The sequence below is a fragment of the Diabrotica virgifera genome, chromosome 3, assembly GCF_917563875.1.
Source record: "Diabrotica virgifera virgifera chromosome 3, PGI_DIABVI_V3a".
NCBI lineage: Eukaryota > Metazoa > Arthropoda > Insecta > Coleoptera > Chrysomelidae > Diabrotica > Diabrotica virgifera.
Window position 1 is genome coordinate 163,308,091 of NC_065445.1, and position 23,185 is coordinate 163,331,275.

At 32.8% G+C, this 23,185-nt stretch overlaps 1 protein-coding gene and 1 long non-coding RNA gene across 3 annotated transcripts in view; one reads left to right on the plus strand and one right to left on the minus strand.

Moving 5' to 3' along the window:
- LOC126882197 (replication factor C subunit 2) overlaps nt 1-23,185 on the minus strand; it is a 238,026-nt gene that overhangs the window by 7,248 nt on the left and 207,593 nt on the right. For both annotated transcript variants that reach the window (XM_050647015.1, XM_050647014.1), the window contains one exon: nt 853-1,048. In XM_050647015.1, the coding sequence (XP_050502972.1) occupies nt 853-1,048 (196 nt within the window). The remainder of the gene's footprint in view (nt 1-852; nt 1,049-23,185) is intronic.
- LOC126882208 (uncharacterized) lies at nt 7,843-8,708 on the plus strand. The gene is made up of 2 exons (XR_007697223.1): nt 7,843-8,210; nt 8,267-8,708. It is a non-coding gene; the product is annotated as an uncharacterized LOC126882208 (long non-coding RNA).

Consider the following 23,185-nt stretch of genomic DNA (forward strand, 5'->3'; position numbering starts at 1 on the left):
TGTGAGTAATCAGTTTACATTAATTTAATACCGAAAGCTCTCGAATCTCTCAAGCATGACGTGCCTTAGGCACCAGGTACTCCGATGGCTGTTTTAATGGGGTATTCGTGTTCAGCAACTCCAAAAACCTATGAGTAATCCTCAATGTAGTACATAAGACCCTTGAAACTGCAGGAGTTCCCTTCATTGACCTTGGAAACCAGGTGCTCCGGGAGTCGGTTCTGGTGGCATATTCGTGTTTAGCGACCTCAAAAAACCCTCCAGTAATTCATTTGCATCAATTAAATGCCGAAAACCATCGAAACTTTAGAAGATGACGTACCTTGCAGTGTCCCTGGCCACCACATCCTCCGGAGGTCAATTCTGATGGCATATTCGTGTTTAGCGATCCCAAAAACCCATGAGTAATCTGTTTATATCAATTTAATCCTGAAAACCCTCGAAACTATAGAAGATGACATCCGTTAAAGGTCAAAGTAAAGGTCGCCATTGGATAGTCAGGAAACAATCCTAGACCACTAGTACTTTTATTTAATCCAAACTTCTACATGTTGCCAGATAACCAGTAACTCAGGGAATTGGAATAACCGGTAAATCTTATAATTTTCCGAGTTCGTGCCTCTATATCTTGAAAATCCTCCATACGATCGAGATGTGCCCATGACAACTTTTTATCAGGATGCTTCAAAGAATATTTTCCCAAAGTATGAACTAAATTCACTGGGACCTAATTTCCATAAGGTTTGTGCGGGGTACTTTATACAAAAATCCAAAAAATATAATATGTAGCACAAGAAAATTCAATTAAATAAGAATTTCTTACACTACAAAGCATACGTTTTGAATTCTTACATTTTCTTTTTCGCATATCTGTAAAGTTCTTGCCAAAACTTGTGCATCAGAAAGCCTAGAATACCTAAGGATGGCACAACGAGACTGTATAGCTTCTATCACTTTCTCACTATAATTACAAGCAAGAGCAAATCTGGTTGTGTTGGTGTACAATTCCATGGTTCTCCTCAGAGCTTGTTGTGCGCCATCTGTCATACTAAAAAATAAAAAAAAAATTTAAGATGTAGTTTTTCATGCAGTGGCAGAGAAGTTAGGTTAAACAATCTGAAATTTCACATAGTTTCGTATTAAACTTCATTTTTGAAACTTACTCCCTTTAAAGGGTCAAAGTATTCAGGGTACACAAAGAAAAGCAAACAGATCTGACAAATAGAAAAATACTGTATGACTTGTACACACTTCTATATAAGTCAAAACGGCAACAGGTGTATGTTTTCAAAAAACTGATAGTGTGTAAAACATTTATTAAATCAGCTAAGTACTTTCAGCATATCAAAATACCATCATCAGAGCTTCGTCTTATAGATATAAACACCTCAACAGAAAAGTGATTGTTGACCAACATATTACATTTAAAATTGATCCAGGGCTAAGCCTCTGATCATGGGTAAAAACCATTAAATATATAACCCTTATATATACATACAAAGGAACATTAATCTTTACAGATAAGTTAAACAGTAAAGTTTTAAATATTGGGGAAATCTGCAAAACAAAACTCAATGTGTATCAATTGTACGGCCTAACGTTTACGTGAATGTTTATTCACTTCTTCAGGGCTGAAATAAAGAAAATGTTAATTAGCCACATATATTCCATGTAAAATGTTTCATTACCAATACGTAGAATGAGACCAAGTAACTCTACCAACGTAGAGTTACGTTGTTCAGCATTAAAAAAGACGATATGGATAAAAACATATATCTTTTTGTTTGAAGTAAAAAACGAAAACACAACACCTCACTTAGGAAAACTATGGCTGTATGGTTATAATCAATGAAGTATTTACTCAAGGAACCAATTACACTAGCAAATAACTACATTTTATGTTGGAAGTAAACTTTTCATGTAAATGAGAACAATGAATGTTTAAATATGTCCTTCTTTTTTTTAACTTTCCCGTTCGGTGTTACCTATATTGAGCGCATGCTCATGAATAGACATGTAGGTTCATTTGACCTACAGTGGCGTGCTGGAACTTTTCAAGCGGCCCGGTGATTTTATAGAAAAGCGGCCCCACATCCTAATTTTACCTTCTATTATCAGGATGTTTTATTCGTTATTTATAAAATAAAAAAAAAACAAAAATATATATTATTTTTAACTCAAACATAAAACTTTGAATTCAATGTTTTTTTTAATTTGCTATATTTTTTTTATTTAAGAATTAAGCAGTCTCACAAAATAATGTATGACATGTATGACAATATTGTATGTAGTAAGGCAGAAACCATAACTTCCTGAATAAATATAATATGAATTTGATGTAATTAAGATAAAAGTAAAATAAAATTTTGAGAATTTTTCAATTATGTAATAAGTTGAATTTTAGTAAATAAATTATCAAGAGAGTAGAAATATCAGTACAGTGCAAATACTTTAATTTAACAATATTTAAAATGTTAATACAACGCAATAATCTAAACATTCTTTTGCAATTATTTTATAAAATAATTATTTAACTCTCGATCAATAAATTCCGCATTAAACTAACTTTTTGAGCAAATTCGTCAATTTCATCATTTTTAAGCTCATACAAAACTTCCTTTTCTATAGCCATTAGCATAAATGTTTCCAAGTGATCTTGTGTTAAAGTACTTATTAACCGATTTTTTATGTATTTCAACGTTGAAAAGCTTCTATCGCAAGAAACTTGTGTCACTGAAAGAGTTAATAAATGCTTATATACTATTTGGATAAGCACACAGATATAAGTTGTACGTATGCAAAAAGGCATCACAGCAAGCTATACAATCTTTACATTTTTTAGTACCACATGGAAGTGAAGTTTTCACGATATCAACAACATTGTCATTTGTTACATCATGTTCATTCACTTAGATTAATAATATCATCCTTCATACTTTCTGTAGACTGAACATACTCATCATTAACTCGATCTTCTATAATTGCAGTATTTTGCAAAATCCTACTTTTTAACACACATTTATAAGCAAAATCCACTAGTTCTTCTCTAACTGCAGTTAAGGCGCGTTTATACGTATCCAGTAACTAGCGCCAGTCGCACTGACACGACAGCGCTGGCATGGAAATGGCATCATGTAAACACTTTTTTGTGCCAGTCCAGCGCTGTCTGCCAGCGCTGTCTCGAATAGAAAGGTGGTCTATTTTTCATGCCACTGGCATTCCAGTGAGACTGGCGCCAGTTACTGTATACGTGTAAACGTTACTTTAGGGTATCAATAATGGTATCGGTTATGGCAATCGCAGATATGGTCGGATAAAAATTTCTTAATTTTTCAGTAAATGATTTAAATGCCGTTAAAGGTACACCAGCCTTACACCTAAAACACCTAAAGGTAGAAAGGCTTAGGACTAAATAAGTAAGTAAGTAAGTAAAGGTATACCATTTTTTATTGTATCAAAATTTCTAGGATGCAGAGTGCTTAAATCATCATAAAACGATTTCTATTGATCAAATCGTTTTTCGATACTTCCAATAATTCGGTCAAAATTATGCAAGACGTTTTTCCATTTTTTATTCTGCAGAGTATATACATGTTTGAAGGAAATTGGAAAGCCATAAATATACTTGTATGTATTAAAATAAATATTATCTGTCGCAATATATTATTTATGTATTATATAGTCTTATTCATTTAAAAAAAACCAATACAGAAGTAAAAACTTCGAGATGTATTCTGGTATAAAATCGTTTATTTAAAACTATAAAATGTCATGGATTGCAAAACGTTTTCGTTCTATACAGAACATCTTCAGTGCCTAGAATGAAGTATTTCCACGTTAGTTTAAAGCAAAAGGTTAAAATTGTGACTGTTAAAATGAAAAATGTGGGTTGAAAAAGTGAAACGCCGGGTTGGTTAGTTTTGTCTTTAAAAAAATAAAAAGTAAGATATCGTGGAACGAGTGATAGGCCGAGTCGAGATAGTATATAACTCCTTGAGTCTAGAGTATCCCGGTTTGTTGAAGTGTTTAAAAAAGGTGGAACACGGCATCAGGAGAAGGCAGGAACGAGTGCTGTACGAGGCGTAGTTTTCAAAGGAGCAGAGGCATTACTGGAAGACTTGGACGAGTCGTTGGATCGCAACCCAAGCCAATAGGAAACGTGTTTTGTGTGAAGACATTGTCAAATCATCAGTAAAGGTCAGTCTATTTTATTATGACATGAATATATGGTTTGTGTATTAAATACCACATTGAAAATTGAGCTTGACAATCACTACAAAAAAATTGTCATCAAACCTCAATCAATTTGTTACTGATAAATCATAAGAGTTCAGTATTAATAAAATAAATTTGGAGACAAAAAGAAATACGATTCCTATTTTGTAGTTGTTGTATTGAATAAAGATAGAAAGATAAGATAGTAGAAATATTAAGCAGTTATTGCCATTTAGATAAAATAAACGATTTTTATAATTTCTAATTGAAATCCGTATGTGTATTATTTTACTCTCTTTTATCTATCCCGATTAGGAACCCACTGAGAAATACTTTGAAGCCACGAAAGTAAGTAATTGATATTATGATTTAGCCCTGAGATTGACACTATATTGGTATTTGATCTGTTTGATTAATGAGATAATTATTGATTAATTAATTAAGATAAATTACATCTGAGAACATCATTAGATTTCAAAAGATCACAACAATATATATATATATATATATATATATATATATATATATATATATATATATATATATATATATATATATATATATATGTGTGTTACACTTGAAGTTTCCGCGGGAGCTATATGTGCTTTCTGTTGTTTCGGCAAGATCTCACTTGCCATTGTCAAGTCTGTCGATAGATATCTAAATGCTGCTTCCCACCACCATCCTGCACAATTACATTCAGTCATCAAAACCTTGATTACAAGATCTGAAAGACTGACAGACCAAGAACATCAAAATGAAGAAATGCATAATGTGAAAACAGCGTTAAGAGAAACCGGCTTCTCAACATACACCGTCAAAAAAGCTCAAAATGCTTGAAGAAGAGTTGAGGACCCTACAGGAGACGATAAACCGATCGGCAAAACCATTCTACCATATGTAAAGGGTACGACAGAGAAAATAGGGAGAGTGCTGAGAAAACACAACATAGAAACGATATTTAATACGGACAGAAAGATCTCAACTATTTTACCAACACCAAAAACCAAAATATCGTTAGAAGGTCAAGGTGTATACGAGATTCCGTGTGGGGATTGTGGAAAGTCGTAAATTGGACAGACCAACCGAAGAATCCATGTAAGACGAGAAGAACACCGAAATGCTATCGAAATGGGAGAAACCACGTCATCCCTAGCTCAACATGTCGCAAATACAGGACACACAATAAACCTGAACCGAACAACGATGTTAGCTAACATCGAAGTAAAAAGAAAACGGGAAATCAGAGAATCGATAGAAATTGAAAGAAATCCCAACGGCTTAAACCAAAGAGATGATGCGCAACGGCTTCCTATAACATGGAAAACGGTACTGAAGAAAAAGACCAAAATAAATCAGGCCGCAACATCCACGCGTAACATCCCTCCGACGACTGCAACCTACACCGGACCAATAACAAGAGCCAGGGTTCGCGCAGGGCAAGTAGCAGCGGCATCAGGATCAACTACATAAGTGACGGTATCGTGAGTAAGAATTCAGTTTACTTCAAGCAGCAGCGAGAAGCGGAACTACCTGACTTGACAATGGCAAGTGAGATCTTGCCGAAACGTCGTCAAAATAATGGTTTTTCTCAAAACCAAAATTATTCAACGCGGAGTCAAACCCGGAAAACAACAGAAAGCATATATATATATATATATATATATATATATATATATATATATATATATATATATATAATATTATACGGGAAATAAATATTCTACCTTCGTCTGTGCTGCCATCTTGGGAACGTTTTCGCTGTCTGCAGCTCATCAGCCAAGCTCTCAGAACAGACGAAGATGTAGAATATTTCCTCCGTATACCCGAGGCCGTAAGACAGCCATGCAGTCCTTATGGGACTAGCGCAATCTGAGTTAGTTAGAAGCAACCTACCTTGCTCGTTTCGGTACGAAACCGATCTGTGCCTCTACTTTGAGGCCACGAGATGTCACCTGGTATTTATTGAAAATACCTACGGCGTCAAACAAGCAGGAAATAATCGCAACTTTCTCGCAACGTGGCCTCAAAGTAGAGGCACAGATCGGTTTCGTACCGAAACGAGCAAGGTAGGTTGCTTCTAACTAACTCAGATTGCGCTAGTCCCATAAGGACTGCATGGCTGTCTTACGGCCTCGGGTATACGGAGGAAATATTCTACATCTTCGTCTGTTCTGAGAGCTTGGCTGATGAGCTGTAGACAGCGAAAACGTTCCCAAGATGGCAGCACAGACGAAGGTAGAATATTTATTTCCCGTATAATATTTTACATATTATTTTCATACTTTTTAAAAAGTAGAAAGTTGCGATTATTTCCTGCTTGTTTGACGCCGTAGGTATTTTCAATAAATACCAGGTGACATCTCGTGGCCTCAAAGTAGAGGCACAGATCGGTTTCGTACCGAAACGAGCAAGGTAGGTTGCTTCTAACTAACTCATATATATATATATATATATATATATATATATATATATATATATATATATATATATATATATATATATAAGAAATACTGGATATTAGTGACTGTCAATATCAACAAACAAGTGGTTTATTAGGGTTGCAGTCAGAAGTTTGGCCAGGATATCAAAGAAACACTCTTTTGACTTTTTGTCTAGCTTTCGGGGTTGTTTGACCCCTTTATCAAGACTCTGTAATATAAAACAAAAATGTAAGTATTTTAAAATATTACATTGTTTTAGTAAACCTACTAGTCGTTGAGATTATTAAAGAGAAGCTTGATGATGCTCAACATTTCAAATTAACACAAATATTGAAAACAGAAAACAAAGGACACAATACATTTTAAAATGTATTGTGTCCTTTGTTTTCTGTTTTCAATATTTGTGTTAATTTGAAATGTTGAGCATCATCAAGCTTCTCTTTAATAATCTCAACGACTAGTAGGTTTACTAAAACAATGTAATATTTTAAAATACTTACATTTTTGTTTTATATTACAGAGTCTTGATAAAGGGGTCAAACAACCCCGAAAGCTAGACAAAAAGTCAAAAGAGTGTTTCTTTGATATCCTGGCCAAACTTCTGACTGCAACCCTAATAAACCACTTGTTTGTATATATATATATATATATATATATATATATATATATATATATATATATATATATATATATATATATATATATATATATATATATATATATATTTGTACAAATATTATCGACCGTACTGTGTTAAATAGTAATATTTATAATAATATATAATATATTAATTTATAATAATATATTAATAACATTTAAATAAACAAATTACCCAATTTATCTTCTAATAGTTAATCTACCTCAATTTTATTTAAATTTCTAAATACCAGTCTTACACTAACTCATGAAGTACCATGAATTACATTTTATAAATCAATTTAACTTACTCTAGGTCCTTTCTTAGTTTTCTACTATTACCTTTCCACCTTAAAATTTCGTAAATGTATAATTTCCTTTTTTACTTTGACCTATTCACTAAAAATTGGATATATCAGATAACATTCTATTAATATAATATATATTGCAGTTACCATAACTCCCCAATAAGTCAAAATAAAATCTGTCATTTTCTAAATCAATTTTCAAAATAATGGTCGCGTTCACCAGAATAATGAGAATAATCCGAGTGCAATCCGATTAATTTGCGCTGAAACGCTGACAGTTTTTTTACTAGTGAACGACTGACGTTTGACATTCGATTGAGAGTGTTCTGTGTTCCATTTGTTTATGTTTTTATTCTTTGTTTATATAATTTATAACCTAGACAGTTTTGTTTTTATTTTAAATAAAACTGAAACTGTCTAAACTAAAATGGATAATATTCTTGAAGAACTTTCGTTTGAGGACGAAATTAGCAAATGCCGTTATACATTTAGCAGATGTACCTACCTCAAATTATTCCAGAAGGATGAGATGAAATTAAATATATATAAACCATAATTCAATATCCAATTTAGAGAACATTTTCGTATGTCCAGAACTACTTTCCAGGTAAAATTGTATAACAAATTAATAACATCATGTATATTATATTGTTATATTTCCAGGAACTATTTAATTGTATTGGTCATATCCACCAATTTGAAAACAATAATTCTATTGGAAAAAATTAATGTTTATGATGTGGATGCTAAGTAAACCAGATAATTTGTTGCTGGGGATACGTTTGGTTTGCCAAAGAGCTCTGGACATAAGATTTTCACCCAAATAATATAGAATTACAAAAAATTGGAAATAACTAATCTTGAATATCAATGTGTATATTGAGTTTAATTTTATTGTAAATATTCTATAATATAATTTTATTGTAAATATTATATTAACACATTTGTGGACACATTTTCATATGCAGACAGTAATTTCCCTTTGTAAGTACATGCATATATAGTCGTATCTGCGAATGGGTTAATTGTAAATCGTAATCAATAAAAATTTTTTGTGAATCAATAAAAAACTGGTTTGTTTGAAAATAAATGTAGTACAAATGTGGTTATGATATTTATTTTCATGCTTAGATAAAAACTAAATGTATTGTAACACAACCTTTCATATATCTTCCTCCTCCATTGTTAAGCAGAATTTGTTAACAAGAATTGTCCCTCCATTCTTTTTTTAATAAGAGGAATTTCTTCCTTAGTGTTCCTAGTATTTGGTTGTGGCTCTAAAATTGCATTTGTTTCACTGAGGGCATCTAAAAGGTCTCTCAATCCTTATTTCGTTTGACATAGCCATACTCGTAGAAATAATTCTATCTGTATTGATAGTATTATCAGAGAACAACGAACACATGGTGGTCTTCAGAGTGCTCCCAACCAACAGTACCTTATGCTGCTGCGTTTTCTTTTACTGTTTTAACCCTTATCCGGGCAAGTGGGGCTCAATAGGCCCGAAACGCCATGTCTTTTATATGGAAGTAAAATGTCTTGCCCGGATAAATATTAAAGTGAGCTTTCTCGTTTCAGAATTTTTTATCGAATGCAGCTTCAAGATAACGTAAATATGCAAAATAATTATTTTTTCCCTTTATAGGATGCCAGCAACAACTTTGTAATGTAAGATTGCTTGGAAATGTGCTTCTGTATGAGCATCATAAAGGGATGTCTACTGCATTCCCAGTTTATCTCAAGAGTTAGTTGGTTGTGATCAAAGAATCTTATTAAAAAATAGATTATATCTCCCTCTAGTTCTTTTTTCATAGTACTTATATTAAATTTGGAGTATGCCTAATTCCATGAAATGACAACAAATAATATGATTGTAAATAGTTTTGTAAAAGCTGTTTAAACTGTATAATTAAATTTTTTTTAAAACGTCTACTTTTAAAAATTTTGTACCTAGGCCTGGATCCCGCATACCAAAAAAAAGTTGATTAATAGCAAGCTCAAATTTGTTAATAGCTTAACAGTGTCTAGTTGGACACACTTTGATGTATAGAAACACTGAAACAGGGGAAGCCTTAATTGTGGAATGTGCCATCCTGACAAGTTTATGATTGTGAAAACTAGCAGATTGTTTTTAAGTTTATTCAATAGCAAACTTTGTATATTATAATATATGAAAAAATTTTTGTCCGAAAAATATGTTGGGCAGTTGGCTGAAAGACTTTGGTCGATGGCCTTTTAGTACATTGTATCAATAAAGTATGTCTCTCTCTATGTTGGGCATTTTAATAATTCCGACACGTAGAACATGTCAGAGGATAGGAATTATATTGGTGATAAATAGCAGTCTGATTTTGCATGCTAATGAAAGAGTAGCAAATCAATTGGAAGTTCTGTCCGACACAATACATGAGACGTTTTTGTAGTCTGACGTTCGAAACCTGTAACCTGTTCAACAATTAAAACTTCCCGTTCCAGTGTTTGTTTTAAATTAAAACATCAAAGTTTGTCCGACTAGACACCGGTAAGCTAATAATAAATTTTCAGCTTGCTATTAATAAACTTTCTTTTGGTATGCAGGATCCAGGCCTATTAACTATTTAACTCGAGCAGATTCCATTTTACCAGCTAATATAAATCTCATTCAAAATTCGGCATATCTAGATACTTAACTTAATGAAATCTTACCAGAATAATAAACGTTTACTACAAGAACAAGAAAATTTTGATAATAAATTAAAGATTCGGTCAGCTGTAGAAAGGTTTGAACTAATAAAATGCAAATTTAGAGGATTAAAATTTGATACAGAAAATATTCGATTAACGAACATTGTGCTTTACACAATTTTATAATATAGAAGGCAATAATGTTCTGGATAAATGCAATATTGAGTAGGTATGCTAAATAAAGAAATTAATAATACAACGGTGGGTGAAGAAGAATAAAAAATTGGAAATATTATTGAAAATAACTAATATGGAGTATTATTGTATAGGTACCTACCTACCTATATTAAATTTAATTTTATTGTAGGTAAATATTAATTACAAATAGTTGGTATGCAATCAATACCAATTTTTATAAGATTTGTGAATCAATCAAAAACTGGATTGTTGGAAAATAAATGAGGTAGGTACCTACTATAGGGGAGACTGGGTAACAGTGAGACACTTTTTTTTCATTTAACCATAAGTCCACTACTGTGACATGTATAAACAAAATTTCTTCAGGATTGTACTCTCACATGTGTTCATTACACAAGAAAAAGTCAAATTTGAATATAGCTCGGTTTGTTTAGTTTGTATTCGACGCATAAGGTTAAGTTGTCATTTGTCTCAGTGTTACCCATGCATGGGTAACAGTGAGACAGTATAATATTTATAGGAAAGAAAACATAAAAAAACATTTAAATTACAAAGTATTTATTTACATGAAAAATAAAACAAATAAAAAACAAATTCAAGTTACAAAGTACTTATTTATTAAAAAAATAGGGATCGGAAATAACGTACATTTATTAAATTGAAATTTATCTCTAATGAAAAAAAAATTGCTGTTTAGTATGACGTTAACAAACTGGCCTTGGCAATATCATCTTAATGCCTTTTACTACAAATTTTAGAAAAAAAAATACAAAATGTAATTTTTTATAACATCTGCGTAACAGTGAGACATGTCTCAATGTACCCCGTCTCATTGTTACCCATTTGCCATAAAATTTAAAAAATATTATTTTTGTTATTATAAAACTTAGTTTGCATTGCTAAACTGTGGTATCATGTTTACTAATCTATACACAATGTCATAGTAATACTAGAAAAATCTTAATAATTAACATGCTTTTATAAAAAATTCTCAAAATCCCTGTATTATTTTACTTAGTGCCCACCAAACACACTTTATCACGATAAATCCTAAACTGACACTGCACGGCCGCCGAACATATTAGTAATCAGTAACCAGTAAATACAGCAATCATGCGTAAGTAATAATATCTCCACGTGGCGAAAAGGAGGGAAGATATTTCAAGTGTCTCACTGTTACCCATGTCTCACTGTTACCCAGTCTCCCCTACACATATTGTGTTAATATTTCTAGTAACTATATAAATAAAAAAACACAAATATTTCTAACTTAATTTAGATAATAACTATAATAGGATACATATAAATATGAACTACAAATATTTACAATAAATTACATACAATAATTATTGTATTTATATTCAATTTTAATTAAATTGTCCATTTTACTTTGAACTTAATTTTAAAGTTGGCGGGATTCAGCTATCACAGCACAATAACAAATTTAAGGCTGAATAAAATGGCGAGCGCTTCCAATCCGATTAATTCAGCGCACCGTTCACTAGTAAAAGAGCTTCCAATCCGATTGCAATCCGATTCCAAGCTCTCTGTTTGATGAACGCAACCAATGTTAAAGAAATTTAAATTTTTACTCTTATAGTTGTAAGTATCGAAATATTTAAGTTTGTCCATGTCTAATATTAATAAATTTGCAGTTTTCTCCTGAAGAAGTCACCAAATAGTGACGAAATATTGAGACTTAAAACAAATAGAGTTTTCTTTCAACTGACCGAATTGCCGTTATTCAAACATTACTATATATATATATATATATATATATATATATATATATATATATATATATATATATTGATACATGTATCCATGTAACTTCCAAAGTAGATACTCGTAATACGTTGTCACTTCATATATACCGTTATGACTTCCGATTTCGGAAGTCACAACGTTTTGCCTAAATTTTTACGAATTTAGCTACTAGATGGTATTAGAAGGCTTATATAAAAAATTTCACTAGAAGTCACATCGTATCTAATATACTCATAAGATCAAATTTTAGTACGACGGTATATCATCAGCGCTAGTGTCGCTCCCGTACGAGAATACACGTGATATACACAACGCGTAGGGACTTCCGTATACCACACCGCTCGTTGTGACTTCCGTTATTTGGCAACGCTGTGTAAACGTTCCCAGACGCCAGACATTTCATTGTTATAGATTTGCGGTCGTAGTATTTTGTGCAGCTGTTATTTAAATATGAGTAATAGCAGATCTGCTTTACTTTCATAGTTAGCGTTAAATTAAATATATTATCTCTATAATTAGTATATTATACATGTACAAAATTCAAAGTGTCCATTAAATAATATAAATTATTTTTTAATAACCTTATTAAAAAATAAATTTAGGTAAATATTTTCATTTCACGAAATTGCCGAAAATCGCGTATAGGTATTTTGGACCTAGGCTGAAAAGTCAATTTTAGTGATTGTTACTTCGGAAGTAAGTAAAAGTATAAAAACACACAAAAAAAGAGTGTGTGTACTTGTGTACGCACGTAAGAAGTTATACTTCTTTGTCGTCATAAAAAACAGTTTTTTTATATACCTCATACAAAATCGGTAATATTTGCTATAAGATGGTTATATTTTAGGGTTTAGATCATTCAGAACTTTCTATAACTTTTCTTTCGTAAAATTAATAACAAAAGTTATCATAATTGAAATAACAGAAAATAATGTTGATTATATATGTTGAGAAAAATTTTTAATTTCTTTTTCAATTAGAAGGATGTAATTCCATATTAGAATATAGTTCTATTTCCAATTAACTGTTCATAATAACAATGTTCAATATTGTAAAAATAAAGCTACTTTTCTCTTGAGTGACATTCATATTTTTTTGACATACCCTGTGTAATACCCATAAAAATTTACTATCTGATGGTTGAATCAGAGATTCTAGATATTGCAGAACCTTTTATGTAGAACAACTATTTTTCGTAAAATGAATAATAAAAAAGTTTTCCATATTATGGTTCCAACTTACAGGGACATACTGTATATTATGACAAAAATATTTTTAAATCTGTAGGCAAGTCAAAAGTGTAAACTCAACCTTAATTTAACAAGAGTTATAGTCGGTTCGCTAAACTCATGACACAACTGGCTAGTGTTTTTAGTAGATATTTTTTTTGTTTTTGGCCAATTTTGTGAAAATTGGCAAAATTACTAACTATTTAGTAATTATTTTCTTGTCAATTTTACAAAATTGGCAAAATTACTTACTAAATTCACTAGACATTTGTAGTAACACTGGTGGTACTCATTATTTTCTTTTAAAATATCATACAATATACAGGGTGTAACAAAAATACAGGTCATAAATTAAATCACATATTCTGCGACCAAAAATAGTTCGACTAAACCTAACTTACCTTAGTACAAATGTTCACATAAAAATAGTTACAGCCCTTTGAAGTTACAAAATAAAAATGGATTTTTTCCAATATATCGAAAACTGTTTGTGGTTTCTTATTGAAAACGGATATGTGGCATCCTTATGACAGGAATATCTTAAAATAAAATTATAGTGAAATTTGTGCACACCATAAAAATTTTATGGGGGTTTTGTTCCCTTAAACCCCCCCAAACTTTTGTGTATGTTCCAATTAAATTATCATTGTGGCACCATTAGTTAATAACAATATTTCTAAAACTTTTTTGCCTCTTAGTACTTTTTCGAAAAGCTAGTTTTTGTCGAGATATTTTGAATATTTGTCAAATCCACCATATATTTGTATACTGTTACGTACTGGTAATAATACGAAAAATTATTTATAAATAATTACAGTTTGAGGTATATTTTGAACCGTATTAGAAAAGAAGCCACATCTCGATAAAAGATGCCTTATCGGAAAAATACTAAGAGGCAAAAAGTTTCAAAAACACTCTGTTTAATTAATGTAACCGCAATAATAGTTTAGTTGTAACGTACACAAACATTTGGGAGGTTTAAAGGCACAAAACCCCCATAAAATTTTTACGTAAACATATTAAAAAAGAAGCCGCATCTCGATTGAAAATGATTTATCGAAAAATTACTAAGAGGCAAAAAACTTTTAAAAACATTGTGTTTAACTAATGGCACCACAATAAGAATTTAATTGGAACGTACATAAAAGTTTGGGGGGTTTAAGGGAACAAAACCCCCATAATATTTTTATGGGGTGCACAAATTTCAGTATAATTTCTTTTAAAGATGTACCTACCATAACAATGCCACATGTCACTTTTCATTAAAAAATCTCTAATAGTTTTCGATATATCGGAAAAAATCGATTTTCATTTTGTAACTTCAAAGGGCTGTAACTTTTTTTGTGTGCCTATTTGTACTAAGGTAAGTTAGGTTCAATCGAATTATTTTTGTCCCAGAATATGTGGTTTAATTTATGACCTGTATTTTTGTTACAGCCTGTATTATTTACAAAAGTATATACAAATCCGGTATAATATCCCTACTTTATAGCATTTTCAATATAAGTTCGTAAGTCCAAACGGTGAGCTTAAATTTTTTTTTCAATGCATCCAACTTTCTTTGAAGCGAAGCTGAATTGTTCAAATATAAAAAAACTCTCCTGCGGTGTTGTCCGTATGAGATGATATGCCAGTCTCTAATGCATCATTGTCCTCTATGTTTACTTCTAGATTTATCTGTATAGCCTACAAAAAAAATTAATCCAATTTAAATTTTAGATCACAACTACAACTGATATGAATAACATTGTAACTCCACTTATAATGTTTTTCAACTATTGCTTAAATGATATCTACAAAGGACAACTTTCATTTTGATCTAAAAACTTTTATCCTATCTTATGTACCTTAATATAAAGTTTTTTAATAAAATAACCTCATTGTAAGTGCAAATTTTGAATCACTCAGTGGAAAAACTTTGTAACCAATGTTACAATACTATAAATTTCTATTATTGATGAATATTTTTATAAACACATTGTAACATCTATATAATTTACGAGTGAACTAACTTCCACTGTTATATCTGATGTTCACAGTGGATTACATGTTCAAGAAGCATCAACAGCGAAAACCCCTTCCTGCATCAAAGGCATTAGTTTATCATTAGATACGTCTGCTAAGTAAAAATTCCCAAAGAAGAAAAATCTTGGAAAGGAGAGACAAAGAGATCCAAGTGTTTTCAAAATTAATATTTTGAAGAAACTGAGGAACTCTGACCAAGACTACACTAGAAAAACTGTAAAATTAACGTAAATGAGAGAATCGGAACATCGATGTAACGATAAATGTAACATTAAATGTAAATCGAAATTATATAAAAAAAGAATGACTCAATTCATTTAATAATTTTTGGGCAATAGCTGATCATTATAAACAGAGTGATTTATGTAGAGTTTGTAGAGCATACTTATGCAGATATAGTCCGTCCGCTATAACTTTTCCCATACGGTACGAATCATTTTCAATCAAACTAAATCAAAACATAAATTGAAACGAACGTCGATGTGTATATACATTTTGTATACTGTATACTATATACTACACACATCGGCATACGTTTCACTTTCTGTTTTGACTTAATTTGATTGAAAATGAATCGCACCGCATGGGAAAAGTTATAGCGGACGGACTATTCTCAACCAATAGTGAAAAGTTAAATGAGTCCACGTAAAACTGGTAAATATGAATATAATTTGCAGTTAGCAGAACACTGACACCAAGTTTGTAAGAAACATTTTTGATACTTTACCAGATAATATATGGTTAACTACGCTATTCAAAAAAAGTGGTATTGCAGCTCGACTTAAATCAGAACCATCAATGCTAACAACAATGTGATACATGAAAGCGAAAAGCTGAGGAAAAGTTATAAAATATGGATTAAGCAAATTGTAGCTGGAGCATCACATGAGCTAATGGTTTATTGCATATAAGGAGACAGTCTGTTACCAACGCACTGTACTTAGCTGAGAATATTTTTTAACAAAAAATCAAAATATTCAATTATTCTTCATTATTTATTTTTTAGTTGTTATATCCACTTTGAAAAAGCATAAGATAAATGTGTTTATTGGTTTTACTCACTCTCAATTTACTTCTTTCTTTTACAATCTCCTCGTTCTTTCAACATCATGTTACCTACGCACTTTTTTGAGGCTTGCGTACCATTTCCTGTGATGGAACTTGATCAGGATGATTTTCGTCCTCTAAATAAGCTGGTTCGTCTAAAATTAATAGATGTATGTAAAATATTGTTATGTGAATGTATGAGATAGCCACTTTACACGATGCAAGTAATTGCGCAATTTCTTGCAGCAATTGAAATTGCATCGTGTCACACGAGAATTGCACAGAAAAGGTGCAATTACTTGCAGCAACTTCTTGCTGCAAGAAGTTGCAGCTAAATAGAACATGTTCATGCAATTCTTTCTGCAATTGTTATATATAACACATATTATAATTTTCTCAATAATCTAACATTTTTAATCTAATATCTGATAACTCTACTCAAAAAATCACATTTAATTTATAAAAACAACATAACCTAAAATTTATGATTAGGTCAAAGTTTCTGTCTATTTCATATCAGCTTCTGTAATTACTTGTACCCTGTAATCATTTTATTGCAGAAATCTAGTTGCAAGTTGCAACTGATTGCAGAAGTTTTTGCTGCAAGAACTTGTGCTATAAATTTCGCAATTACTTGCAATGTGTAAAGTGGCTCAAATGTAGGAACAAAATTTGTTTTAACTTATTTTCAAAACACTTACCTGTAATCATTGAGAGTAATAAAAGACTCCAAGTACTGGATCCTCCGAGTCTTTAGTTTTGAATAAGTGAGATCGTAAAATCGTCCCGGTTGATTGATGTTTATCCACAGTTCTCTAGTGTAGAGAATCTCTACACTACCTCTACGAGCCAATAGGTTTTTATCAGTAATTTTGCGATTGAAAATCGCACTCACACAGTTTGGGCTTCCACAATGACATGCAACAAGCATGTTAATAAGTCCAAAAATATAATATGAAAACTATTTAAAAAGGCAGTATAACAATCACTCTATATTTATCAATCAACGACATAACCAAACCGTCCAAACCACAGCCCACAGCTGCGCTACAGCTGCCATATTGGATAATTTTTGACATGTCATTTGAACATCCAATCAGAACAAAGTTATAATGCGCGTATGCGCCTGGCCGATGCGTATGAGCCTGGTTTCAACATTTAAAAATTCACCCTCAACGCGCGTAAAGAAGTATAACTTCAAAAAAATTAAAACAATGAATTAAAAGTGATAAATAACTCTAATAAAGTAATAAATTCTAGTAATAATATGAAATACAGTAAACTCTCTCTTAACAGACACCTCCCTTTGCCGGGCAGCATATTTACAGATGCTTGCGTGTGTAGACACCAGGGTGTTGAAATCAGTTAGGGTTTGGAAAAACAGTACATTTACACATGCTAGCGCGTGTTGACACCACGGTGTTGAAATCAGTTAGGGTTTGGACAAACAGTACGTTTACAGACGCTAGCGTGTGTTGACACTAGGGTGTTGAAATCAGTTAGGGTTTGGAAAAACAGTACAGTTACAAATACTAGCAGATTTGGACACCAGAGTGTTGAATCCAGCTAGCTTTTTTAGTAATTAATATACATGCATAAATGCTAACGGCTATTGACTTTGATTTTATATACCTACTGCTGTGGAAAAATATTTAAGTGATTTAGGTATTAGTAAATAATTAAACGTTGTTGGGATATAAACAATAATATATTAACACAAAAGAACAACATAAAATATAATGTTGCTCTCAAGCTATTTGCTTGTGCAATTTTTATAATTAACTATTTAGATGCGAAATAAGCCACAATTAAATTGAAAAAAAAAAAAAATAATTTTATTAACGTTTCGATGCCCAAATCGGGTGTCGTTGTCAAAATAAAAAATACTACTACAGGGTGTTTGGTAAAGAATGGGCCATAGCTTAACCTCAGGTTCCTGAGGTTAAAATAGGCCGATTTAAGCTAACTTACTTTAGTACAAAGTTTATAATAACCGAGATACAGGGTGTCAAAGTTAAACTTTTTTTTTTATTTATTATTGAATATTTCCTGACAGGCATGAGATATCAACACGAAATTTGGTATGTGGGGGTTTTTCGGGACGAGAAAACTAAATTCCCTACCAAAAGTTATATGTTGCCCAGAGGGCGCCACATACGCCTTTCAGCACTAATTTAATACGTTCAATTTTTTTTATCCGTCACTCCGTATAATTTTGACATTAAAATTTGTATTCCCCTATTAGTTTTACTTAAAAAAGGTATACCTCTATCATCTCCCTAAACTCAACCGTTTACGAGATAAAGCATTTTAAATCTGCGGTGCAATATAATTTTTAGCATATCATTGTAGTTACATCAGAAAAATAACTTAAAACCATAAAATTATCCAAAAATGTATCGCAAATTTCTTCAAATGGAATTTGCGATGCAATGCCATAAATTTGAGAACTGGCACAATTATTATGGTTTTAAGTTATTTTTCGGGTGTAACTACAATGATATACTAAAAATGATGGTGTATCGCAGATTTAAAATGTGTTTATCTCGAAAACGGTTGAGTTTAGAGATATGAAAGAAGTATAGCTTTTTTAAGTAAAACTAATAAGGGAATACAAATTTTAATGTCAAAATTATACGGAGTGACGGATAAAAAAAATTTAACGTAATAAATAAGTGCTGAAAGGCGTATGTGGCGCCCTCTGGGCAATTCATAATTTTTGGTAGGGAATTTAGTTTTCTCGACCCAAAAAACCCCACATACCAAATTTCATGTTGTTATCTCATATCTGTCAGGAAATATTCAATAATAAAAAAAAAGTTTAATTTTGACACCTTGTATCTCGGTTATTATAAACTTTGTACTAAGGTAAGTTAGCTTAAATCGGCCTATTTTAACCTCAGGAACCTGAGGTTAAGCTATGGCCCATTCTTTACCAAACACCCTGTATATTAAACAAAAATGTTGTTGCTTAGTAAAAAATTCTACTAATAATTTTTTTAATCTGACTCATTTATATTGGCAATTCATACATGTATTATACATTTTAAAGTATTTTTTACTAAACAACAACATTTTTGTTTAATTTAGTAGTACGTATTTTGTATTTTGACAATGACACCCGATTTGGGCGTCGAACCGTTAATAAAATTATTTTTTTTAAATTTAATTGTGGCTTATTTCCCATCTAAATAGTTAATTATAAAAATGCCACAAGCACATAGCTTCAGAACAACATTATTTTTTATGTTAATATTGTGACGAATTTCTAACTGAGGCCGGACCTGCCCCTAGTAGTCAACAAACAACAGCGACACGTCATCGACGAGTAATGTCTCCGCTAATCCAGAAGTTTCCCCGATGATAGACAGAGACATGTCTCAGGCATTCGAAATGTTCTCGAAGCAGAGCCGTATCTATATAAGAGGAGGATTTTTAAGCAGAGGGCAGTCAGTTAATATTTTACCATCGCGTGAATTATTGTAACGTGGCGATCGGGTTATTGAAATGTATATATTTTTTAAAGTAGATAAATAATATTTGTAAATGAATTAAATAAGTTAGAAAGTGTAACATAAATTAGATATTGTTGTAAACTTAAGTGTTAAATTGTAAGTGTTATAAATTAAACAATTTCAAGTAAGTCTTTTATTTATTTAATAATAATTAAAAGTCAATTCGCGTAACAATGGTGTCAGAAGTGGGATACTTGAAATAAATATCAACGTAAATTTTCGGTTTAAATACAGTGTGGAACCTTTAAAAATAAATAAAATATAAATCGTAATAAATAAAGTGTGTGATCATGTCTACCTTGTGTAAGCTAAAAATTGCAGACCTGAGACTTGAATTGGAAGAAAGGGATCTGAGTTCTACTGGAAAAAAGGCTGATCTAGTCGAACGTCTAAAGAACGCTCTTCAGAAAGAGGGTCAAGATCCAGAAACCTATTTGTTTGAAGACAAGCATGCTGCTGTGATCTCGTCGATTTCGAAAGTTTCCTCCGATGTTTCAAAAGTTTCGACAGACATTACGTCGTTAGAGACCAAAGTCTCTAGTGAAATCTCCCAAGTTTCCTCGGATGTTTTGAAAGTTTCTACAGACATTACATCGTTAGAGAACAAAGTATCGACAGACATTACATCGTTAGAGAGCAAAGTTTCTAGTGAAATCTCTCAAGTTTCCTCGGATGTTTTGAAAGTTTCGACAGACATTGCATCGTTAGAGAAGAAAGTTTCGGGTGATATTTCATCCCTTGAAAGCAAAATGACTAACGAGATCTCTGCTAACATCTCTAAGGTCACTTCGGATTTTGACGACAAGATATCGTCCATAAAATCTACTTTTGAAGAAAAGATCAAGGAAATAGAAAAGAAAATGGAGGAAACGGAAAAAGTAGACAAAGGTATGGAACCCATCTTAACAGACATTAAAAATGATGAAACCAAATACAAATTGGAGCCACAGTCGATAGTTGAAGGGAGTGTGAGTCTTGCTCGTGTTAAGGTGCCAAATTTCGACGGAAAGTCATCATGGAACAACTACATGAAACAGTTCGAATCGGCGGCCAGAGCGAACGGATGGTCCGAAAAAGAAAAAGCTGTAAACCTCACTATTGCTCTTCGAGGCGACGCTTTGGATGTCCTCCAGACCATAGCCGTAGAGGAGACAGATGACTTCGAGCAGCTTAAAAAGAGACTGAATATGCGATACGGACACGAACATTTAGAGCATGTCTATCAGTCGCAGTTTAAAAATCGAAGACAAAAGAAAGATGAAGCTCTTCAAGAATACGAGGTCGATATTGCCAGGTTGGTACGATATGCATACCCAACAGCTCCCGAAGACATGATGGAAAAGTTGGCTGTTCAAACATTCATTGATGGCCTTCGTGATCATGAAATGCAAAGAACACTGCGATTAGCTCGTCACAAGACGCTGGTTGATGTCTTGTCTGCCGCTCTCGAATACGAATCAGCTACCCAGGCCTCTGGCGGGTACAGTAAAGTTAGGACTGTGAAAGAGGAAGAGGATGAAGACAAACTGGACCAGATTGTCAATATGATAAAGGGCATTTCATACAAGAAAACGAAGACCATGAATTGCTGCAATTGTGGTGAAAAGGGGTACGCACGGAGTTTAAGGAAGAACGCAAATCAAGAAACTCACCAGCAGGAAATAAGAGAACGCACAGACCCTAGGGGGGCAGCCTCGACTCAGAACTCCTCTAAAGACCATCTAATACTAATAGCTTCTTTGAAATGTCGTGAAGATAATGTATATGTAGATGGAGAAATAAATGGTAAAAAGTATACATTGTTGGTGGATACCGGAGCGACCAGGACCATTATACGACCGTCAGTTATAAACAGTCGTAAGAAACTCTTACCAACGAGGTTGCGACTGCGGACTGCCACAGGTGAAAATGCCAACATCCACGGAGAAATCCAGATACAATTGGGGATTGGAGCAGAAAAGTTCGTCCATACTGTCATAGTTGCAGACATCGAAGAAGATGTTATATTAGGAATGGACGTAATGAATTTGCGTGGATTTCAATTGGATTTTAAGAACAGGGTAATCAAAGTTGGCAACGAGGAGGTATTTCTTCATCCACATGATGACAGCACTATGCTAGCAGCTATTAGAGAAGATACAGTTGTGCCTGCGAGGAGTGAAACGATCATCGTAGCGCGGCTACAGGGAATTGTAGAAGAAGGAACACCTGTTATGATGGAGCCATGGAACCACGACGAGGAGGTTGGCCGAGGGATCATAATTGGAAAGGAATTGGTTACTTCTGCTAAAGAAATTCCCGTGAGATTGATTAATGTCAATGACTACCCGGTGACCATCAAGAAGGAGACAAAAGTAGGAACTTGTGTACCCGTGACGTCCATAATCCGTCAGACGACAACATCAGATAATTCCAACGACAAGTTCGACCAAATGGTTGCAGTTGCAGGCCAATCTCTAAATCAAATGGAAAAAAGGAAATTAAGGGAATTTCTTAGGCAATATCGTGACATATTCGTACCGAAAGGAGGAAAGACAGGAAGAACGACAGTTGTCAAACATAAAATTGACACTGGTACCGCTAGGCCAATTCGTCAATCAGCTCGACGATTACCACAGGCAAAGAGAGAGGAAGCTGAAAGGATTGTTCAAGAAATGAAGAAAGACGGGGTGATAGAAAGTTCTACGAGCCCATGGGTCTCTCCGGTGGTCCTGGTCAAGAAGAAAGATGGAACTACGAGGTTCTGTGTGGACTACCGTTTGTTGAACAATGTTACCAAGAAAGATAGTTATCCTCTGCCTCGGATCCACGACACGTTGGACACATTAGCTGGAAGTAAATTGTTTTCTACGTTGGACTTGAAGTCTGGATATTGGCAGGTAGAAATTGATCCAGTGGACAAAGAGAAGACGGCCTTTACGGCAGGATCTGGATTATGGGAATTCAACGTTATGCCGTTTGGACTCTGTAATGCTCCTGCGACATTTGAGAGGCTGATGGAAAATGTGTTGAGAGGGTTATCTTGGAAAACGTGCCTGGTGTATTTAGACGACATAATCGTTTTGGGAGAGACGTTTGAAGACCACCTGAAGAATTTAGAAGACGTTTTTAATCGACTTAAAGCTGCCCAGTTAATG